Raw genomic sequence first — 22,267 nt, 5'->3', positions numbered from 1 at the left:
TAAACGTCAAAACGGCTGAACCGATCGGGCCCAAATTTTTTGTGGGACATCACGTGACCACAGGGAAGGTTTATGAATGATAAAAATTAATTAAAAATGTGTTGTAAAGGTTTTTAATTTTGTAAAAAATTTAAATTCTTGAAAATCCGCGAATTTTTTTTTAAAAATCCGCAAAATTTTTTCTTCTTTGTTTTAAAATGTAAACAAAAAGAACATGTTCACAATTTAAATAGAAGATGGGCGCGAAGCGCCCTGAAAGCCTAGTATAGATAAAATTAGGTAAGTCTTTTAAAAATCGTATGACCAATGACCATATAAAAAGTAAGAAAAAGAACGATTAAATTTGGAATTTAAAAAAATTGTATTGTTGAATAAAAGTCTAGACGGCGTGGCAGGTTTTGGAACGTCATTGTCTGAAACAATCTGTCAGACTTCTCTATTTTTATGATTAGGAATAGGATATGAAAAACAAGACTAGAAGGAAATATTGAAAAAACTCGACTATGTAGAGATATTTCTTACCATGCATTTGCCATGAGTGTAGACTATACATATATATAATATATAATGTCTGGGTGGGGTGTGTACCTACAGTCTTTACTAGCTACAGTGTACGGCGTTGCCCGTGGAATTAAAAAAACAAATTTTGAAGAAGGAAAAAATCGAATTCAAAAAAGATAATTTCAGCCAGTTTAGTACTTTTACAGTAACTTTAACACGGTATTCATATCTGCAATTTATAGTGGGGATTTTATAAATACAGGGTGTCCCAAAAAAACATGGGAATTCTCTCTCTCTCTCTCTCTCTCTCTCTCTCTCTCTCTCTCTCTCTCTCTCTCTCTCTCTCTCTCTCTCTCTCTCTCTCTCTCTCTCTCTCTCTCTCTCTCTCTCTCTCTCTCTCTCTCTCTCTCTCTCTCTCTCTCTCTCTCTCTCTCTCTCTCTCTCTCTCTCTCTCTCTCTCTCTCTCTCTCTCTCTCTCTCTCTCTCTCTCTCTCTCTCTCTCTCTCTCTCTCTCTCTCTCTCTCTCTCTCTCTCTCTCTCTCTCTCTCTCTCTCTCTCTCTCTCTCTCTCTCTCTCTCTCTCTCTCTCTCTCTCTCTCTCTCTCTCTCTCTCTCTCTCTCTCTCTCTCTCTCTCTCTCTCTCTCTCTCTCTCTCTCTCTCTCTCTCTCTCTCTCTCTCTCTCTCTCTCTCTCTCTCTCTCTCTCTCTCTCTCTCTCTCTCTCTCTCTCTCTCTCTCTCTCTCTCTCTCTCTCTCTCTCTCTCTCTCTCTCTCTCTCTCTCTCTCTCTCTCTCTCTCTCTCTCTCTCTCTCTCTCTCTCTCTCTCTNGTAAAAAATATATCACTTGTTCAATTTGCTTGAGTTGCTCCGACATTTTTTTGATACATTTGTTCATTATTTTCATGACCCCTGGTTTCAGAGAGTTTTTTTATTTGTTTAAAAACTTTATTTGTATCTTTTAAAGAATGTATGTAGTCAAGGGGGGAGGCCCGGCCCACCCCCTGGAACATTGAAATCACTTTCAAGCCTCATCTGTAACAAACGGGGGCTTATATTTTGTTATGTGAAGGGAGACGAGACAAAGCCCCAATTGTACAAGAAGAGGGATTGGATATCTAGGATATCCAACTTGATTATATACTTGACAGGAATGATGGATATAATTGTTTGTTCGTATTTAGCTCATATTCTGGCACCTGTGTAAATCCTATTCTAACAGAAAACAATGATCATGAAGATGAAACCAGGTGATGATGATATAGACAAAATTGGTGAAGATGAAACGAATTGATTAGAGAATAAAAGGGATTTCAATGACGGCCTAGAGACTGAGAATAATGCGTCCAACGGTGAACCGGAAATAGTTGAACCGGAGGAGTACCCCATATCCTGTTAATCACCTGCCCAGTAAAAATTGACCAATTAAATGTCGATTAACCTGATCTTATCCAGGGGCGGACACAGGATTTAAGTGAGGGGGGGGGGGCAAGATTTTTTAGGAACAAAAAAAATTTATAATTAGGAACAAAATTAAAGGATTAGGATAGGGATTTAGGAACAATAAAAAGATTGTTCAGGAATTAGGAAAAAAATTAAAGGATTAGGAAAAGGATTTAGGAACAATAAAAAGATTGTTCAGGAATAAGAAACAAAATTAAAGGATTAGGACAGGAATTTNAAAAAATACATTCCCTATTGCTTAGTCTGCACTCAAGTGTAAAGACTTCTATTTTCATGATAGTAAAAGTTTTTGCGGCATTTTGCAGATGCCTAAACAGTTATAAGCTTTAAAAACTGTTTAAAATTTAAACAAAAAATAGAAACGGAACTTATGTATATTGATAATTAGGTTGCTAACATGGCTACGGAGCACCATGAAAACAGAAAGGCTATCTAGCCTTGCACTCATGCACTTCCATCCAGGGGCGTACGAGGGGGGGGGGCCGCGCCCCCCCCTGAGAGGCGAAGAGGGGGCACCCATGAGGGAGGCTCTTTTAATATTACATCTGCTTGCATTTCCCTTCCTCAAGCCAGGCACAGTGGTGTACCTAGGGGGCAGTAGTCCTGTTGCCCCCCCTGGGAGTTCCAGACGGGGCACTGCCCCCCCCCCCTGGAAAATACAAAATCAAAAGGAAACTACGTTTAGAAAGTAACACCTGACAATGACAAAGACTAAGGATTTGTCTGAAATCACTGTTAATACAAGGAGAGAGAAGTTTTAGAGAATAAAGAGAATACTTCATTACACAAGATGTACTATGACGGAGAGCAGACGATCTGCACTTATAGCTTTACACCCTATAAGGCTGTCTGAGCTCTCTACTGAAAAAAATCATTGAAATGTTTGTGCAAGCAAATCCCAGAAAATTGTAGCTTAAAAGAGTTGGTGAATATGTAGATTGAGTAAATTCTATCTAAAACATTCAAAAGAAATTTCGTTTATTAGTAAAAAAATAATTTTTAATGATGCTATGATATTGATTTAGTTAGCTGTGATGGAGTTAAGTGATAAATTTGTAAAGTTAAAAAGTTAGTTTTTCAAGCAAAGGAATAATTTTTAGACTCTATAAGGTTATTAACCACCCAAAAATGTAGTCTTTTTGGTGTATTTTTATTGTGAACAAAACAAGTCCAGGTGGGAGGGGGGTTAAAAATAAATAAAAAAGGTATCAATATTTTTTCAAATTTTTAAGGGGAGGGCATACTGTTGCCAAGGGGGGGACCCCAAAATTTTCCAGTTTCCATTTTGTAAACCGGAAAAATTTCCGGTTTCCATTCCGTAAACCGGAACTTAAAGAATTTTTCTTATTTTAATTAAATTCATTATTACAAAGTTTGAAAATTTGAAAAAAAATCGAGGATTTTTTTGTTCCTAATTATTCATTTTTTGGTCCTAAAAAATCTTGCCCCCCGCCTCACTTAACTCCTGTATCCGTCCCTGGGGAGTTACAGTAGTTTTTGACCCAAAGAATTTTCAAGTATGTTTTTTTTGAAAGGTTTAGAAACAAATTGTTGATTTAACCTTTTTTGCAGAGACGGGACGGCTGAACGAGGCAAGGGGGGGGACGTAGCCTGCCAGGAGTCGAAGGGACTTCAAAGTCCTGAAGAGAAACCATTTTAACTGCTTAATGATTCATATATAATTTGTTTAGAACCCAAAACCATTTTAACTGATTAATGATCCATATATAATTCGTTTAGAACCCGAGACAGCCGAGGGAGGAGCCAAAGCCCAGACTGCTCCACGTACGTTAATAATTTGTATAACCGGGTTATGTTCCTGACAAGATGGTAATTTATAATGTGGGTATATAGGGGGGGGGGGGGGGGGGGCGTTATGGATATGTAATCTGTAAAATAAATTCCCATCAAAAACATAGCTTTTGTTTAGAACGGACCTACCGCCAATCTTATTTATTGGGACCAGAAAAACCCGCTCCCAGGGGGGTCGAGGGGGCGGACCCCCCAACAGAAAAAAAAACAGAACTTTGGGTGCTCCCTATGTGGGAACCCCCCTGGTTAAGAAAATTGTCGAGGAGGCGGAGGATGAGGAACTACAGACCGTGACCGACTTCAGGTAACCTTTATCTTTAATCACTTTTCAGAGGCTTTTCTCTCGCCTAAATTTTTAAAGGGAGTGACCGACCTTAACATATTAAAACTCCTACTTTGGGAACTGATACGTTTTGAGAATATCGGTTAGGAACACGTTTTCTCAAGAAATTTGTCAATAAATTGTTTTTATTATTGTTTTCTAATTTTCTTTGAATTTCTTCAAATTCTTCAAATCTCGTCTTTTCAATAATAATTCTAGAAAATCTGGGAATATCTCTGTGAATAACTAATATTAACGAGAACGGAACCTACACAAGCGGTCCTCCGTAGTTTGTTGTAGAACTTTTTTACGTCTTATGTCGTCGTTATATTTAATAATTAATTCTGAAAACGTATATACCCCCAAAGTTGGAGTTTTTGAACATGGAGTTTGTGCTCAAATTCAGGATTTGCCGCTTCTTTAAAAAAGATTAATATAGGTCTCAAATGAATCCCCATACTCGGTTCTGCAACCGTACATTACCGGTCACTCCCTTTAAAAAGCTTAGCCCGTAAAAAAGATTCTACTGGTATTCATTTTTTAGCCAGCTGGCGTCAGAAACTGAGACCTGCTTGGAGTGAAGAGGAGGCTGGCTGGAGCCCTTTTTTTTGCCGCCAATTTTGTTTTTTTATGCCCCCTTTTTGTGGGCTAACCCATTGTATTGGTAAAATTGTTTTGCTTTTTGAAAATAAAGTGTGTAAATTTGATTTCAGAGCTCACCATGTTAGTCCGCCCCCCCCCCTTATTTTTCTCAAATGGACAGGGTTCATATACTCAATTTTTCTCTTGGCGCTAGCTTTCAAACGTAAGTAATGTGCGCCCTTTTATGTAAGGTAGTTGAACCGAGTATGCAGTGTTCTTCATTTGAGACATATTAAACTTTTTTAAAGGTTTGTAAATCCGCATATTCGTTGTTCAAAACCCCGTACTTTTTGGACAGGCTTTCAGAATCAGTTTACAATAAACTACAGACGTCAAAATAAAAATTAATCTTATCATTGAAAATTGTTATCTCATTATGCTGGTTTCTAGAATTGAAATTCAACGCCCCTATCTATCGAATTAGATTACTGCATAGTGCATACTCAGTTTCGCTAGCTTACAAAGCCGGGTTGTCTCTTTATTGTTATGTTTGTTCGTTTTGGTTGGTTTTTGAAAACAATTGGGATTTATATTAAAAATCGAAAAGCATAAAAAATGTTTGTTTTTAAGGTTGTACCAGAGTGGTCGAATTTAATGAATTTGAGCAGAGTCTCAAATCAACCCAAATCCAGTTTCAATTTAGCGCCTGCTTAAACCTTGAATTAAGGGGAAACTAACATGCAGATTTGAGCCGCCTCTCAAATTTAAGCAGCAATAATACAACAGAATAAAGCTGATTTATTTCGAATTAGAATTTCGGCTTATTCCCTTTTAAATGGTAGTCAAGGTTTCAAGAGGTGAGACTCGGCTCAAATTCATTAAATTTGGACTCGGTATTTATAATTGTGTACTAGAGCAGCTAAAGGGATACGAAAAAAGTTTTTATCCTGGATGCTTTCATTTCATTACCCATACATCTCTCTCTTTGTATTTATTGATAGGATATATCATTTATTTTTCTTTCAATTTCAACACTTTGGACACTTTGACCGTGTAGTAAAGCATTAAAAGTATAATTTGAAAGCATCAAAAGCAAAAACCAAATCAAATTTAATGCCTTGCTCAATCTTTTTAAGAAAATATTAATCTTCTAGTCAAATTATGCATAATGCATGACACTGAATGAGCACAGAATTAGGAAGCATTGTTTTCCCATGTGATTTTTCAGATGGATTTAACACCATAAATATTTCCTCATTAGTTGTAAAATAAAATGAAAAAAATCCTTAATTTTTCTGGTCAAAAATCATTTTTGATGTTTTTAAGATAAATCTTCGACAGGGCAAGTTTTGGCAAGAGAGGAAAAAGGTGCCATCCCCCCCCCCCTCTTTTTTGGATATAATGACTCATGGATATCTAAATTGCCAAATGAATTGAGTTTTTGTAACATTTTGACCAATAACTTAATTCAGACAAAACTTTAACCTACTGCAGAATTATGAACATGATAATTGGGTCGTTTCAGGGAACATTTGTTTGAACAGTTTTCAAAAAAATATCCACCGGAGCCAGAGTTTGTATCGGAGAAAAATGATAAATTTTCATTTTAATCGTTTCAAACTATTGTTCTCAGGAACAAATTATTTGGCTTGCCAAATTAGGACTTACTAGAAATTCAATTTCTAACCTTAGAGGGCGCTTCGCGCCCACCTTTAAATTAATTGTGAACATGTTCTCTTTGTGTACATCGTAAAACAAAACAAAAATTATTCGCGGATTTTCACAATAAATTTCGTGGATTTTCAAAATTTTTAAAAATTTAATGACTATCTAATTTTGATTGAGACAAATATTTAAAATTTCAATCATTCATAAACCTTCCCTGGGGTCCCTAGATGTCCCACAAAAAATTTGGGCCCGATAGGTTCAGCCGTTTTGACGTTTATTGGATACAAACAGACAGACAAACAAACAAACAGACAAGCCAAATTTATATATAGACTATATTGAGTATTTCAAGAGAAACTGAGCCAACTGAGCCCCTAAACCAATAAAAAAAACTAAACTAAACTTTGTTAAAGATTATTATTAAATGAGTTTGTATTTAACAGTGTTTTTAAAAGTGTTCTCAGAGAAAATGGATAAAAAACATCTTTATTTTAGCCACTGTAATCACATGTATTACATTTTTTTTACATATATAACAATTGCCACATCCTTGCATGTGAGATAGTGAAGAAGAAAACCACGCAACCTCGATCCAAGAAGCCAAAACTTTAAACGATATGGAAACTTTCTGTGCCTTGGTTTTAGAAAGCTCAACATATATTAAAGGCTAAGGTTTGCGCCCATGGCTTTCTGAACGGATTAGTGTGAACTGTAATATTTTATAAAGTCATTATACAGTGGGTTTCGCAATGCATGATATTTTGCGAACAGTTTTGAAGATCAACCTTAACAGCTACGTCATTTCAAAAGGTTATTTTTATATCTATACAAGTAGATTGCCCAACAAGTAATGTTATAATTCCATACTCAATATGTGGCCGCCTTCCAAGTGCATTAAGAACTATGAGTAGGCGAATGTTTAATGGTAAAATGTTTTTAATCTGATTCAGAGCAAAAATTGAGCTAGCAATCTTATTTAAAACATTTTCTATTTGATAGTCCCAATTTAAGAATTCATCAATTTTGAGTCCAACAAATTCATTTGTACAGTCAGTTTCTATTTTTTCTAGAATTTCATTTCCAATTTTTAATTTGCAGTTCTTAGGATCAAAATGCATATTTTTATTCCTAAATATCATAAACTTTGTTTTGGAGACATTTAATGTTAAACGGTTTGCCTGAAACCATGCAACTGCCTTTTTTAGTTCAAAGTTTGCATTAATTACTAAAGTTTTGATACGTGGAGATGATTTTAGAAAACTAGTGTCGTCGGCAAATAGATTAGTAAAAAAGACGTTGCTAAGGGCAAATCGTTTATGTATATGAGAAATAGTAGGGGCCCATGGAACACTTCCCGGAGGATCACCGGCACATACAACTGTTTTTTCTTTAGAAAAAATACCATTTATACATACATATGGAGTCCTTTTGTATAGGTAGTTTCGTTTATCACGAGCTTCATTTATCATGAGTTCAGTAACAATTCAGTAACAATTTTTCCTTAAACTTGGCTTTATTTTCGATTGAAGTGTTTCTAATTAGAACTGGTTTGCTACCAATATTATGTTCATGTTGTGTACATTTAGACAATGAAAAAAACGGGTAAATGGTCAGATAAACTTGTGTAAATGATTCCACATTCGTTTGACTCGGGATATTATAAAAAACAATCCCATGTTTGGCAGCAAAAGTTTGATGTCTTCCATGTGAGTGATTTAAGCGACAAAAATTGCGTATTTGGGGGTCATCCAACTTTTTGCTGCCAAATAAGCGTGCTTTTTTTGTTTCTAAGTTTCCTTGTATAAGAGTCGATTACAGGGGAAGGGATAGGGGATTGCATGTACTGCATGGGGGGGGAATAAACATGGGTAAATAGTAATGTACATGATTTACAATGGTATATACCCTCTAAATATTTTTCTATGCACTTTTAAAGTGTTTATTAAAAAAATAATTCTTAGGATCTGAATTAATAAATATGTGATCTAGTAATTTTGCAGATGCTTAAGTTATACGTGTAGGGAGTGTAATTAGCGGAATGTGTTACTAGGGTGTTTAAAAAGTTAGATGTAGCAATGTGAGAATTGTTATTAAGCAGATTAATAATTTGAATTTCTTCACCTTTACTTAGTTATTTGTCAGATGAAATTTTTAAAAAAATAGATTCCATAATTTCAGTAAACTTAATGATATCAGAGTTAGGAGAGAAGAACATTGAGTGGAGCGTCGATAAAATGATACACCAGCTCAGGAATCTACATCAGAGGTAGAATTTACTTAATTTGAACTGCTTCGCTGAACCGCCGATCACCGGTTCAAATTGCGCGTTGGCTCCAATGTCGGAACCCTGATTATGATTTAAAGTTGAACCCACCATGTTTGAAACCGTTTCAAATTCTTATAATTCGACCTCAGGATTCCAGGGCGCTTTGCACCCATCTACCATTTAACTTCTTATTGTTGATCCATCTGCATTTTTTCTTCTTGAAGCATCAAAAATTACAAAAACATTTCGCGGATTCATCGATCTCTCCTGAAATCCAGATGAACAAACCCTATTCAAAATAAATTAGGATTAATGGTATTTAGTAATCGGGTCGGGCAGGTGAAAACATTTCCTCCGATTAAAATCTATCCCTTTGAAAAGGAAATTTGATTTATGTTTACATGCAACTTAGGGATTATCTGAGTACACAAATATAAGAGTATACATTCCCGTATATTCTTAGAATTATTAATTATAAAAAACGCTTTGAGTTCTGTAGTTTATTCCTAAACCTTTTACTCGCATTACAGCATTTTTGATTCTTTTCCAAGGAAAGTTAAAATGGCAATTAGTTTAATGTGTAAACACAATCCCACAATTATATCATTAATTATACATTACAATCATTAACAATTAAAATACGGTGATATTGATGGACCAAACCTCTGTAAAGTAAAAAAAAGTAGATGTTAGTTCCACATTTATTTAAAATATATTTCGGGCTGGGTTGACCCTCGTCAGTTCTAACGATATAATAACCATCAAACTCTAAAAAAAAAATTTTAATTTGTTAAAATAAACAAACAAAAAAGATTATTTAAAAAAAAATTGGACTGTCAAATGGACAAAGGGGAAACGACCTCAGATCATGAGATGGAAAAAAGATAATTTGCAAATATTCATTTAAAAAAATGTTTTAAAACGGGGGGAGGGGGAGCGGGTGGCGGCTTGTTTAACAAATTTTTCACCCACCCCCCTTGCAGTGCAGACCGACATCAATATTTGGGGTAACGAATTTTAACTAAATACGACGAAGTATAAAGTAAAACCGTTGTTATTTGGAAGTTTTAAGATTCACATGTAACCCAACAAATATAGAACTTAAAAATAATTTCTCACGGTTGTATTATTTTCTGAGAAACCCCCTGCTTTGAAAAATTCTTTTTTAAGGGGGGGCACAATGTTGCCAAGGGGGGACTCAAATATTTTTTGTGTCCCCCCCTAAACAAAAGTCCTCGTACGCCCCTGACTACTCCCGTTGGAACTATTTTTATAAACTTTTGTTCGATTGTTCATTTAAACTACTGACATGACGTCATATCCTGTAGTTCAAATCAACACATTATACTTGCTCATTTGAACTATTTTTCTACCAATTCAGTTTTTTAAATAAGTGATATTGTTAGACTTTAGTGCTTATCTTTCAGTGAAATTAGTGGAATTTTTTGTGTTCTTTTTTCTGTTTTTACAATTTTTCATTTTACTATTTATAGATTAAATAACGGGGTTAAAACTGATATTGTATATGGCTCTTTAACATTGTAATTGGAAAGTATTACGTTAAAACATAATTCAGAAATGTTAAATGATATATCCGGGGAAGTGCTCTGGAAAAGTCTAATCGAGGTTAAAGGTATTTTTCTAATGAAATGTCGTCTTCTAAGGATAATTATTTTTTTTTTCTCAAATGCCGTATTTCACAGTTTTTGGGAACACATAAGAATTACTTAAAAATTTAAAAAGTGCATAAATTATGAAATTGATGGTGAATCTATATATTAGATACAGGGTATCCCAATAATAATTGAGACAACAATACAGGCAACAAGAAAAGATACTTTTCTAATGAAATGTCGTCTTCTAAGAATAATTTTTTTTTTCTCAAATGTCGTATTTTACAATTTTGGGAACACAAAAGAAATATATATAAAAATTTTAAAAAGTGCTTAAATTATGAAATTAATGGGAAATTTATATAAGGTATAAACAATTTTGCTTACATTTTCACAATTATGTAACAGTAAAAAGCTCTTTATTTCAATTTATTTAAAGGTATTTTTTTATATTTCAATCACTTCGCATAAAGTATGAGCCGAAAAATCAATTTCCCAATTTTTTCAATTTTTGGTTTTTTACATATTTGTTTCATTTGTTCATACATAACCGAAAAGTTGACAAATTTTAGTACATTTTTTAAAGTAAGCTGTTGGTCTCATGGTTCTGTGTGATTTGTTTGTATATTTGTTTTGTTAAAAAAAATGCCAGATTAATTTTAATTTTCAAAAAACTTCAAGATGGGGGGAGGCTGTACTGTCAAGGTATACTATAGAAAAGTACTAAGACAACACTATATTATTATGGACTAATTGATATTTTTTGGTTTTCGTTGATTATATTATTTTATTTAGGGGGTAGGCGAAGAACTTGTTTCGTGCCTGGATGCCGTCGAACCCCTGGGAAATCAAAATTTAAATTCGCTAAGCCCAGTAGATCTAAATCAGATCAGATCAGATCCAAATCAGATCAGATCATATCCAAATCAGATCAGATCCAAATCATATCAGATCCAAAACAGATCAGATCCAAATCATATCAGATCCAAAACAGATCCAAATCAGATCCAGATCAGATCCAAATCAGATCCAAATCAGATCCAAATCAGATCCAAAACAGATCCAAATCAGATCCAAATCAGATCCAAATCAGATACAATCCAGATCCAAATCAGATACAATCCAGATCCAAATCAGATCCAAATCAGATCCAAATCAGATCCAGATCAGATCCAAATCAGCCAGCATGAACTATGACCGATTTAATGATCTGGCCCTATAATGAACATTCATAGAGACATTTTAGAAACTGTAAAACCCACAAAAGTGTTAAAAACTTGTATAGACAAAAATACCCGTAAAATTGAAATAAATATATTCAATAGAATAGATTCAGGGTTTATTTATCTTCATTTTTCAACAAAAATATTATTATAAAAATGCATAACAAAGTTGACAGGCTTTCTTTATTCTGGAAGATTATAGATCTAATATCTTTATAAAACTTTGCAAACTTTACTTTTAATCCTCATGTTAAGTAGTTTACATATAAATATATTTTTTTAAATTTTAAAAGGGATGGGCTTTTAGACTTTTAAAAGGTATTACGACAATATGAGAAGGTTCAAACATTTTAAAACTTTATTCTGGTGAAGTTTACCAAACATGCAAAATTGTTACCCTCGAAGAAAATATAATGTAAAAATGATAGTTTTGGGTTTTTTTTTAAATTAAAACGATTAGTTTTTAGGATAACAAATTTGCATGTTTGATGAGAGTAAACTTCTACAGAAGACAATTTCAAATCGTTGAACCCGTAAATCTTTAAAAGTTCAAAAGTATTAAAAGTTTTTGTAAAACAATTGTTGAGCGATTTTTTTTGCAACCTGATAGTATAAACCATATTTTAAACATTGAATATTTTGGAGAATTCGTAATTTTAAACAGCTTCGTCCATAAGATTTCAAAGATAAAGGGATTGTACAATTAGAGTTTGAGGCATGTTATCAGCTCCTTTGTGTGTTGTATAATAATTAATATATTTAGACAAAGATATATGAACATAAAATATCAGTTTTCAAATGTTTGATACATGATTGAAATTCATCAAAAATGCTAAGCAAAACATTTTTCAATAAAATTACGAGAATTAAAAAATGTATTTACTTGCATTTATATAGAAATAGCTTATATAAATATATTTAAAAGAAATAGAAAATAAATAAAATTAATATGATTCATAACAAACATGACAGGTTTCGTGATTAAATGTATGTAGATGAAGACGCGCAACTTCGGGCAGTTTAAGATGAACTTAAAATTCTGAACTCGAACCTAGACCTGTTCATGAACCTGAACATGATCCTAACCTTGAACCTGAAAATGATTATGAACCTGAACCTAGCCCTGAACCTGAACCTGAACATGAGCCTATCCTTGAACCTGAACCTGAAACTGTGTTTAACCCCGAGCATGAAACAGAATCTGAGAGATATTTTTTAATTTGAAAAACTTTAAAATATCATTGCACTTTTGTAGAGAATCTTAAAGTTGTATAAAATGTAATATGCTATACTTTTCTGCGATAATTAAAACCCGATATGATATTTAAATGTATTTATAACAAATAAGAAATATTTAGTTCTAAACTCTAAACGCGCATATTCTATGCTTAAAGAATGATGTCTGGATTTATTTTTCAATGGTTGAAAATAGTGCACGTTTGCACGGGCGCAAATTCACGCAGGTGTCAGCTTCTAAATGAAAATTAAAGTAAACTCTATAGTTCTCTATATGCGCAGATTATTATAAAGATTTATTCACACACAAAGATATAAATACATATATAAATGGTGTAGTTAAAATTTGTTTAAATAAATTTTTTTTTCATCAACTAGAATCATTTTCCCAGATCTTGTATCTTTATAAAGAAAGCCTTGATGACTGGCTTGTTCCTTTACAGTGGTCTCACTATCCATTTCCTCCAGGGAAGTATTTAAAGAATTATCCAAGGATTTTTTGGGTTTTGGCCCCATTTTCGCCACAAGATTGGCGAAAGCCAGATTATATATAGAATCTTCCAGAATTCTATGAATGTACTTTAAAGTTTTGTGAAAGATGGATATTCCAAAAAGGGGTTGTTGAGATATACAATTCAAAATTCAATGTGAAACCTTTCTATACTTGCTCATGCTTTTTATAATCTGAAAAATTTATGTCAGTTAAAATATTTCATTTTACTACAATATACTTTTAGTTTCTAAAAGATAAGCAGAGACACCAAGTGTTGTGATTTTGCAACTCTGTTAAAAATGAAACATGAAATTCTTCCCGTGATATTCTGATATTCTGGCATTACATTACTTATGATGAACACGTTGGGAATATACGAGTACAACATGTGAAAAAGCGACGAGCATTAAATTAGAATTATCTTAGATATTTTACACGGATAATTACGAGAAATAAAATCTAGATATTCTGGCATTGCATTATACTCGTGTTTAATATGATGGAAATATGCAAGATCTTGCACTGGTATCTTGCTATGTGCACAACAGTGAAAAAACGACGGAAATTTTACTAAAATATTTCCGCGTTTTTTTACCCGTGCTTTACATAAGATAAACACAAGGAGGGGCCGTGAATTAATCACGTGAATTATCAACCAGCTCTCCTCCATGCTAATCTAGTCAAAAATCTGTGTTTTGTTTGTTGAGTAAATGTAAATAGAAGTAATGTAACCAAATCTAAGTAAAAACTTTGCACCACAAATAAAAAATTAAAAATGTATCTACTGTTTACAAATCCCCCACGTTATTAATTACATTTTGAATACAAGAACTGTGTTAATAGAATTAGAAAGTCTTCTTTTGTGACATTTGAAATAATAGCAACAATAATCCCGTTTTGTACTCATCCTGTACATTTTTTTATTAATGAAAAAATATTTGGTAAAAAAAATGAGAGGTAGAAGGTAAATAGCTGACAGGATGGGGAGGGGGGGGGGATGTTATCCATTGTCCTTACAGCAAATGAAGAAAACGCAATATTATTGATAAAGGATTTGATTAAATGTCGTCATATTCTGAACTTATTCAGAATTTATGTTGAATTATCATTGATTATGAGAGTTCTCAGTAGATTATATGTAACCAGTTTTTCAACTTTCATTCGTGAGGAAGCATTTCAAAGTTTTTTATTATCATTAATTTGATTTGTTTATGGGTTTTCCTCGGTCTTAATCTCGAATTATCTCATAACTTAGAAATTGTTTCTGATTTTTAACGTTACCGCTTAATAAACTTTAATAAAATGTTATTTTTTGTATACAAATCAATTTTTTCCAGTTTTGAAAAACAAATTTATCACGTATTTTTGGCTGGAGTTTTGGGGTAAAATTAGGTCAAAATTTAGACAGACAGACAGATAGATGAATTTTCTATAGGAATATAATTACCCATTTGAAATCTCAAAACAAAACAAAAACTATTTATTTTCGTATCGAAGAGCGTTTTATCTTCGACCAAGTACCGTTCGTTCCATAAATTTATGTCAGTTCCAATTTTTTTAGAACGCTTTTTGTGCGTTCGTTATTTTTTAGGAACGATGGCATCCTTAACGGGATATACAGGTTGCTCATTAAAAAAACAACTGTTCATCGTTAACGACGCCCAGTCCTAGCTCTAGCTCATAAACATAACATGACACAAAGACCGTGTTTCGTGTAACTTGGTAAAACTAAAGGATATTTTCAAACCATCAAGAATTTAAAATCAATTTGAAAATTGTATGAATACTAAATTAAACAAGTTATCATTTGAACAGTCCAAATTATGGAAAACATTTATAAAATCTATAACATTTAACAATTTGCAGAAAGATGACATTTCATAGCAGTTTGAATCTAACTCTAATTCCATTGACTGAATTTTTTTGGAAAAGAAATGAAATTCCTTTGCAAAGATCTGGTTTAAACATTTACTCTCAGACAAATTAGAACCAATGGAAATTAAACCCCCCGAGGGATTCAATGATAAACCTGAGGCGTAGTTTGTCCAAGGGTTTATCATTAAATCCAATCAATGAAAAATGTTGCATACCAAAAAGCGTTTTTTATACAGGAATGCGCATTTTTATACATATTTTGAAAATAATCAAACAATCCGTGTAAAGCCCTCCCCAGCTCCACTCTCTCATTCTAGACTAAAGGATGAGCTATTGGATGAAAGAATGGATTAGCAGAATGTAGAATGTAGATGATGAATATATTATTCCTTCTGTGAAAGTTTTCAAAACTTTTGGAATAAATTCAAATCAACATTGATTTAATTCCAGGGTTCGTCCTATACAACCTGTTAACAAATTAGCAAATTCGATTGAACGAATTCATGGACTAATGAGTTGATGAATTAATGAATTAATAAATGAATTACAGAATTATTAAGTTAATGAATAGGTTATTAAAATAATGAATTATTGAATTGATAAACAAATGATTTAATGAGTTCATGAATTAATAAATTAATTTAAAATAATGAATTACTAAATTATTGAATTAATGAATAAGAAAATATGTTTTTTAACAAAATGTCTAAATCAAAAAAAGACACATTAAATATTTATATTATTTCAATTATATCCTATAAATTTTTTTTAACCCCCCGCCAATCATTCATTATCTTACAGTTACAACATTCAAACTCCTTTACTACCACCCTCCCCTGTCCCCACCCTCACATTCCCGGTACTGATAGTCCATATTCATTTGAACCCCCTAAATACAAAATATCTTTAAAGGGACTGTAAGCGTAATTTCAAGTGACCCTCAATGCAAAGATGGCAATAGCCGATTCACAACGATACCCTTAAACCTGAATCTGATCAAAACTGTGGAAGATACCGACGTTTTTCTGACCCGAAATGTGTTTGCTTTGAGACTTTACATTGGTTCTTAAAAACAACAAAGGAATTGAGTTTTTGCCGCAAATCCCAATTTTATAATACCTAAATCTCAACACCCAGATGATACAAACCTTTCACATTTCAAACTTACATTGTTTGATCCAACAGAATTCATAGTTTGAAATATCTACGGTCTACGACATTTGGTTTTAAAGAAATTGGGATTTAAAAATCCGAGTTTGTGGCAAAGACTCGAATCCTTTGCAGATAAAAATACACAACTTAAATAATTAAAAAACATAGATATGTAATTTATACTGAATCAGATAAAGCTTTCATGGATTCACTGTACCGTTGTTAATCGGGCACTGAGATATTTGTATTGAGGGAAACTTTAATTACGCTTTCAGTCCCTATAATAGCAGAATATTTTTATGTCGGATTGCCAGCTAACTCAGCGGCTCAGCTCCATATCCAGGCTTGACTTAAAACTTGAAATCCACCAATGACACAATTTTATCTCTGAAATAATTTTAATAATTTTCCTAATTTTCAAAATTAATTCAACCTTCTTAAGAGAAACATAGATCGACAAGAGCTCACAGAAATTACGGAAACCAAATATCAATTGAAAAAATGACATGTTTAAGACTTTATGTAAGAAGCCAAACTTTTTATTGTTAACATACAAGGTATATACACATATACTGTACATCCTGTATACAAGAAGAAAACAAGAAAACAACATTCTCTTCAAAACTTTACACAACTTTCTACAACTCTTCTACAAGAACATTAAAGGGTGAAACGCCAAACTTAGGACAATGTTAGAAAATGACATAAATTAAAGTTGTTTGAAATTAAAACAAGAACTTGAAATTGAAATTGTGAATAGAAAAGTTATTTAAAGCAAATGAAAAAAAGAAAAAACTTTTGCAAAAACGCTGAATTAAATGCACACATTTTTATAAGTCTAGAGGTTAAAATTTACAACATATTGAAGTAAGGAAAGAATAAGTAAGAAGCCACAAAAAATTTTAAATTTTCCGAAAATGTAATCTTATCGATCCCTGTGGGCTTTTAAAATGTGCACAAACATTGCGTTTAGAATTGTCGTAAGTTTAAAATCTAAACTTGTTAAAATTTGAAGCTAAATCAACATTTGAATTGTTAACCTATATCAATTGGACTAAGCTTAATACAGTTAAAAGATCTCCATTAAATCTAAAAATTCGTCTAGTTTTAGTTCTTGTTTCACTTGAAGATCAAGTTGATCTGTTATATCTTCTTCTTTCTTTTTTTCTACTTCGTCTTCTTCGTTTTCCATTTCCTCTTCTTCTTCTTCTAGCTGAGAAAGATCCAAGGACTTTATAGATTGCTCCTCAACAAGCATTCCATCCTTAAAAACAGGTATTATGTCTTTGTATTTTATTTAATAGTAGCTTGAGAACCCGGCGTTGCCCAGGGTACTCATAGTTACTCCCAACGTTTACCCGAGCTTGGTCGTAAATCACAATTTTAGAAAAGTTAACCCACTCAATTTAGAATCTCAAAACCAAGCTAAGAACATTTCTGTGGTCCTCCCGAGTCGTTAAATTAAAATTTAAGGCAAATCGGTCAAGAGTTCTGATCGGTCATACAAACGAACAAACAGACGAACCGAGATTCAGGCTTTATATACTTAGATATTATATATATAAGACTTTATATATATATCATATATTAGATATTATATCATATTAGATATTATATATACAAGACATTCATATATATGTTGCGTATAGCCGGCCAAACGGCCGGACCAATTGGGCTGAATTTTTTTTTGCTAAAATATTTTTTTTCAATTTTTTTCCACGGGTAACATCGGGCCCTTCAGCTATCTATATGATAAATCAAGACATATATATGTTCCGTATATGGATAGGCTAAAAATCGAAAATTTGTTTGCAAAATGTGTTTCTATTTTTTTCAAAATATTTTTTCCACGGGCATCGCCGGGCCTTTCAGCCAGTATTTTATATGTTTCCAACCTGCTCTAGGACTGATACTGTTAAACTTTTTAGTTCTCCATCTAGTACAACCAGGGAACTCCGACCTGTGGTTGTTTATGTCAATATTTATTTTAAATCATGTACACATTCATGATCCTGTTTGTTATGTTCATGTTTTTTTATGTTTCTTTTTCTGTTCATGAACATTTTAGGAATAATGTTCATGTTTGTGTTTTTATTCATCTTTTTTTAATGTCCATGTTGATCTTTATGTTCATGTTTAAGTTTGTTATCATTTTTATGTACATTTGCATTTTTATGTACATTTGCACACTAATTTTCAGGTTCATGTGAATGATAATGTATTATGTCAATGATTTTGGGGAAAGTCAGGTTTATGTTTATTTTTATTCAGGTTTACATTCATATTCATGTTTATGTTCATGTTCCTCTTTATGATTGTGTTTGCATTAATGTTAATGTGTGTGCGTTTGTTCATATTTCTGTTCTTGTTGATCTTTATGTTCATTTTTATGTTCGTGAATTAATGTAAGCATATTCCCACATTTGTGTTTATTTTTTATCTCTCTGGTCATATTCCTTTTCATGTTCACGTTAATGATAATAATGTTAAAAATAATCATGATGTTTATTTTCATTCTACTGTTCACGTTATTTTCCTTTTATGTTCATATTAAAATTTAAGCAAAAATTAAAATCATAGAAAACTAAACAATAGCTGAATGACAAGAATTTTAAAAGAGGTGTAAAATGTTTCATTATATTTGTATTTCTTAAATTCTTGATGTAAGATTTTGTCAATCCGCGTCTATTTGAAAAAATTATTTTGTTAAGTTAAAAAATTAAATTCATTTAACAAAAAAAATTCCAAAAATTCTAGTTCAAAGGAATTGAGTTTTTGTCACAAACTTAAATTTTTAAATCTCTATATCTTTTGAACCTGATAGAGTAAACCTTTTGATATTTCAAACTTAGATTATTTGATCTAACAGAATTGGAAAATCAGAGTTTGTGGCAAAGACTATATTTTGTATTTTGTAAACCTGATCTAAATTCTTCAAAATGTGTTAAAATCCTCATTCTTCTCTTCTCATCTAAACAATTATTATTTTAAAAAAGATAATTTATTTAGGTAAAATTTTTTTTTAATCTATATATTTATTTAACAAATTTTGAATTATTCTTGAATAGACTATCTTTCCACTGGAAAAAAATTTCAAAAAAGTCTTTAAATATTTTTTTGAAATTTTTCATTTTATTCAAGGGGGCTGAACTGTGCTAGGGTTAGGGACTAAAGTGTGTGGGCTAAAAACAGTACAGAGTTCTTTCTTTTCTTGGGATTTTAATTTTATTTTACCTTATTATAATTAAATAATTGTAAATTTTTAAGGCAGCTTTCCATTTGAATTTAAAAGCTTGATAATAATTTAACACATTTTTTAATATAATAAATTGATTTGAATATACATAATCCACTAATGCAACCTGGCTGAGGATGTTTATTTAAACTTGAAGAGGAACAAACTCGAGAAGAGACTTCATTAACTAAACAAACAAAGCTAAGATTAGAGACGTTAATTTCAAATTTGAATATTGAGATGAGCGAAAACAATTATTTATTAAAAGTTGTTCTACCTTCGGAAACCCGTTTGAAGTCTGGTTGATAAGAATCTAAACAATATGGATTAAAGGGACTGTTAATGTAAGTACAGGTGACCTTCCATTTGTAAAGCAGCATGTTTTAAACCTGTCACTTTACACGTGTATCCGTAGACACTTTGTCTGCCAGCTTTTTAATGTTTAAAGTGTCGGAAATTAAATCATTCGAATTTTTTAAAAACCGCGCTGAATATATAAAATTATAGGTGTTTTTTTGTACACCATTTTTAGCGGGGAAAAACGGTTTCTCCGCCTTCTTGTGCATAGCATATTCTTGCAAACAAAATTTCTATTTTTGTGCACTTGTGTAACTTCTGTTCTACAAGAAAACAAAGATGATGAAGATTAGGACAGATGATGATGATAAAGAGATAGAAGACTAGTGATGAAGATACAGACAAAAATGATGAACATAAAGACAAAGATGATGAAGATGAAGACCAAGATGATGAAGATGTAGACCAAGATTATGAAGACGAAGATGAAACAAATTGATCAGAGAATGAAATTGATTTTAATGATCTAGAAACTGTGAATGATGCATCCAACGGTGAACCGGAAATAGTTGAATCTGAAGATTCCTCCATATCCTGTTAATCACCTGTCCAGTAAAAATTGACCAATTAAATGTCAATTAACCTGATCTTACCCCTCTCCTTAATAATATTTTCATTCAAAATGTGTTGTATAAGTAATATATGTAATTATGTAATGTATAATGACGTAATAGGCCGTCATGCCCTCGGGATATAAAAAAAGTAACAAATATTCCCCATCTTTTAGTAATTAAGCCAATTATCCGACAATTAAGTCAATTATCCGGAAATTAAGTCAATTATCCTACCTTAAATCAAGGTTGAAAAGGTTTTTAGTTACTTCTTTTCCCCTTTTGTCTATTTACCCCTCTTTGAATATTTCTATACCCCTATATCCACTTATTCAAATTGGTTGGTACCTTTTTCCCCAGGAACTCGTTTTCCTTTGTATTAATTATTAGTTTGTATAGAACAAGTTTAAGGTATTACAGATAAATAAAATCTTGTTCAGAATTGTTTTAAACTTAGAACTAAATTCAGAAATTCAGAGATTTCTTGTAGAACAGTAGATAGTTTGATCTCAGAGAAATATAGATTGAATCTATATTGTCTATGATCACACAAGGTTAAATCGGACATGCCTCTTTAAACAGGAAGTGCCAATTGAAATTGCGTCTATACAGTCCCTTTAGAAATATCTAAAAAAATATCATGATCATTTGTTGAACTTTTTTCGTTCCATGAACTTTAATTCAATTTCAGGAATTTTGCACCAGTTGCAACAAAAATGTAATTTTGTTCATTATTCAAATTCAAGAATAAAACCTGGAAGAAATGTAAATGCATTCTTGGAGTGTTTCAGGGACCTTACCTCTCAAAATTTAAAAAAAAATTGGGGTGGGGGGGGGGGGTAAACTTTTTTGTGTAAATTATTTATTTTCAGAGACGTTTCAAATCCTTTGATGCTTTGTTTAGTCTGAGTAGTAATGGCAGATACTAATTGAATTATAGTTTTCATTCCGTTCAAATTATCTAAAAAGTATCCTTGTCCTTGTTGTCATGTTTGTGTACATATTGTTAGGTTTGAATGCCCCTGAAATAGATACTATCCTATCCCCCAAGGGACACTAGGCAACGTTACTCCTCATCAATAAAAAGAATATTCCGGAGTGAAAACTAGAAAGGAAGGAAACTGTAAAATTTAAAGAAAAATAAACTTTTATCCTATTTTTTGATACTCAAGGAAGATACACACACACACATTATTCAAGTTTTTCTTCTCTTTATACCTATTTTTTTAAATCGGGTTTGGCTCAGTTTTTTTCTGATACAAAAATAATTTGTACAAAACATTTAGTTTAGGAACACTAACGGGATAAGGAGGAAAGGAATAGGTAGGTTTTCAATAGAATTTACCATCTATCTGTTTTAATAGACCATCTTCACCACTTTCTTCTTTTTCTTTTTGCATTTTTCTATAAAACTGTTTTTTCTTCAATTCTAACAATCGTTCCCTGTAAATAAAATTTTCAATGCTATTAGCCAAGGAGAATGAATAGTAGGAGGGGGCGATAGGGTTTCAGTACACTTTGCTGTGACGTTTTTGGACTGCTGAAGAACTAGTTTTTGCGTAACAACAATAATAAAGATTGTAAACAATAACACAAATGATAAACATCTGGCATTTCTGGCGTTAGATGAAGATTCACCGTATACTAACTCATGTTTGTTTACATTAGATCGGCTGTCTTTGTTATTGTTGTTACGCAAAAACTAGTTCTTCAGCAGTCCAAAAACGTCACAGCAAAGTGTACGGAAACCCTATCGCCCCCTCCTTCTATTCAATTCTCCTTGCTATTAACCAATATTTCTGTTTTATTCAGATACAATAAATATTCAACTTCAAGACATAAATACACTAAACAAGGTCACCAAATAGATTATCAAGTACAATAGGTGGCAACAGAGAATGAACAAATTATACACAACGTCA

The 22,267-nt window shown here is 32.3% G+C and overlaps 1 protein-coding gene and 1 long non-coding RNA gene across 2 annotated transcripts; one reads left to right on the top strand and one right to left on the bottom strand.

Moving 5' to 3' along the window:
* The first annotated feature begins 240 nt into the window (after positions 1-240).
* Positions 241-4,801, top strand: LOC111711424 (uncharacterized). The gene is made up of 5 exons (XR_002767254.1): positions 241-279; positions 1,681-1,746; positions 3,701-3,745; positions 3,891-4,076; positions 4,639-4,801. It is a non-coding gene; the product is annotated as an uncharacterized LOC111711424 (long non-coding RNA).
* An 11,903-nt stretch (positions 4,802-16,704) lies between these two features.
* Positions 16,705-21,811, bottom strand: LOC111711420 (uncharacterized). The gene is made up of 6 exons (XM_023485783.1): positions 21,691-21,811; positions 19,715-19,750; positions 19,565-19,624; positions 19,123-19,173; positions 18,098-18,162; positions 16,705-17,466 (listed from the first exon to the last, which is right to left on the bottom strand). Exons 1-6 carry the CDS (start codon positions 21,743-21,745, stop codon positions 17,272-17,274), a joined length of 462 nt encoding a protein of 153 aa, XP_023341551.1. The 5' UTR covers positions 21,746-21,811; the 3' UTR covers positions 16,705-17,271.
* Positions 21,812-22,267: the final 456 nt, after the last annotated feature.

This window comes from Eurytemora carolleeae, unplaced genomic scaffold (assembly GCF_000591075.1).
Source record: "Eurytemora carolleeae unplaced genomic scaffold, Eaff_2.0 scaffold1127, whole genome shotgun sequence".
Classification (NCBI taxonomy): Eukaryota; Metazoa; Arthropoda; class Copepoda; order Calanoida; family Temoridae; genus Eurytemora; species Eurytemora carolleeae.
Note: the sequence above shows the minus strand (reverse complement) of the source record. Positions and strands in the feature narration are given on the sequence as shown.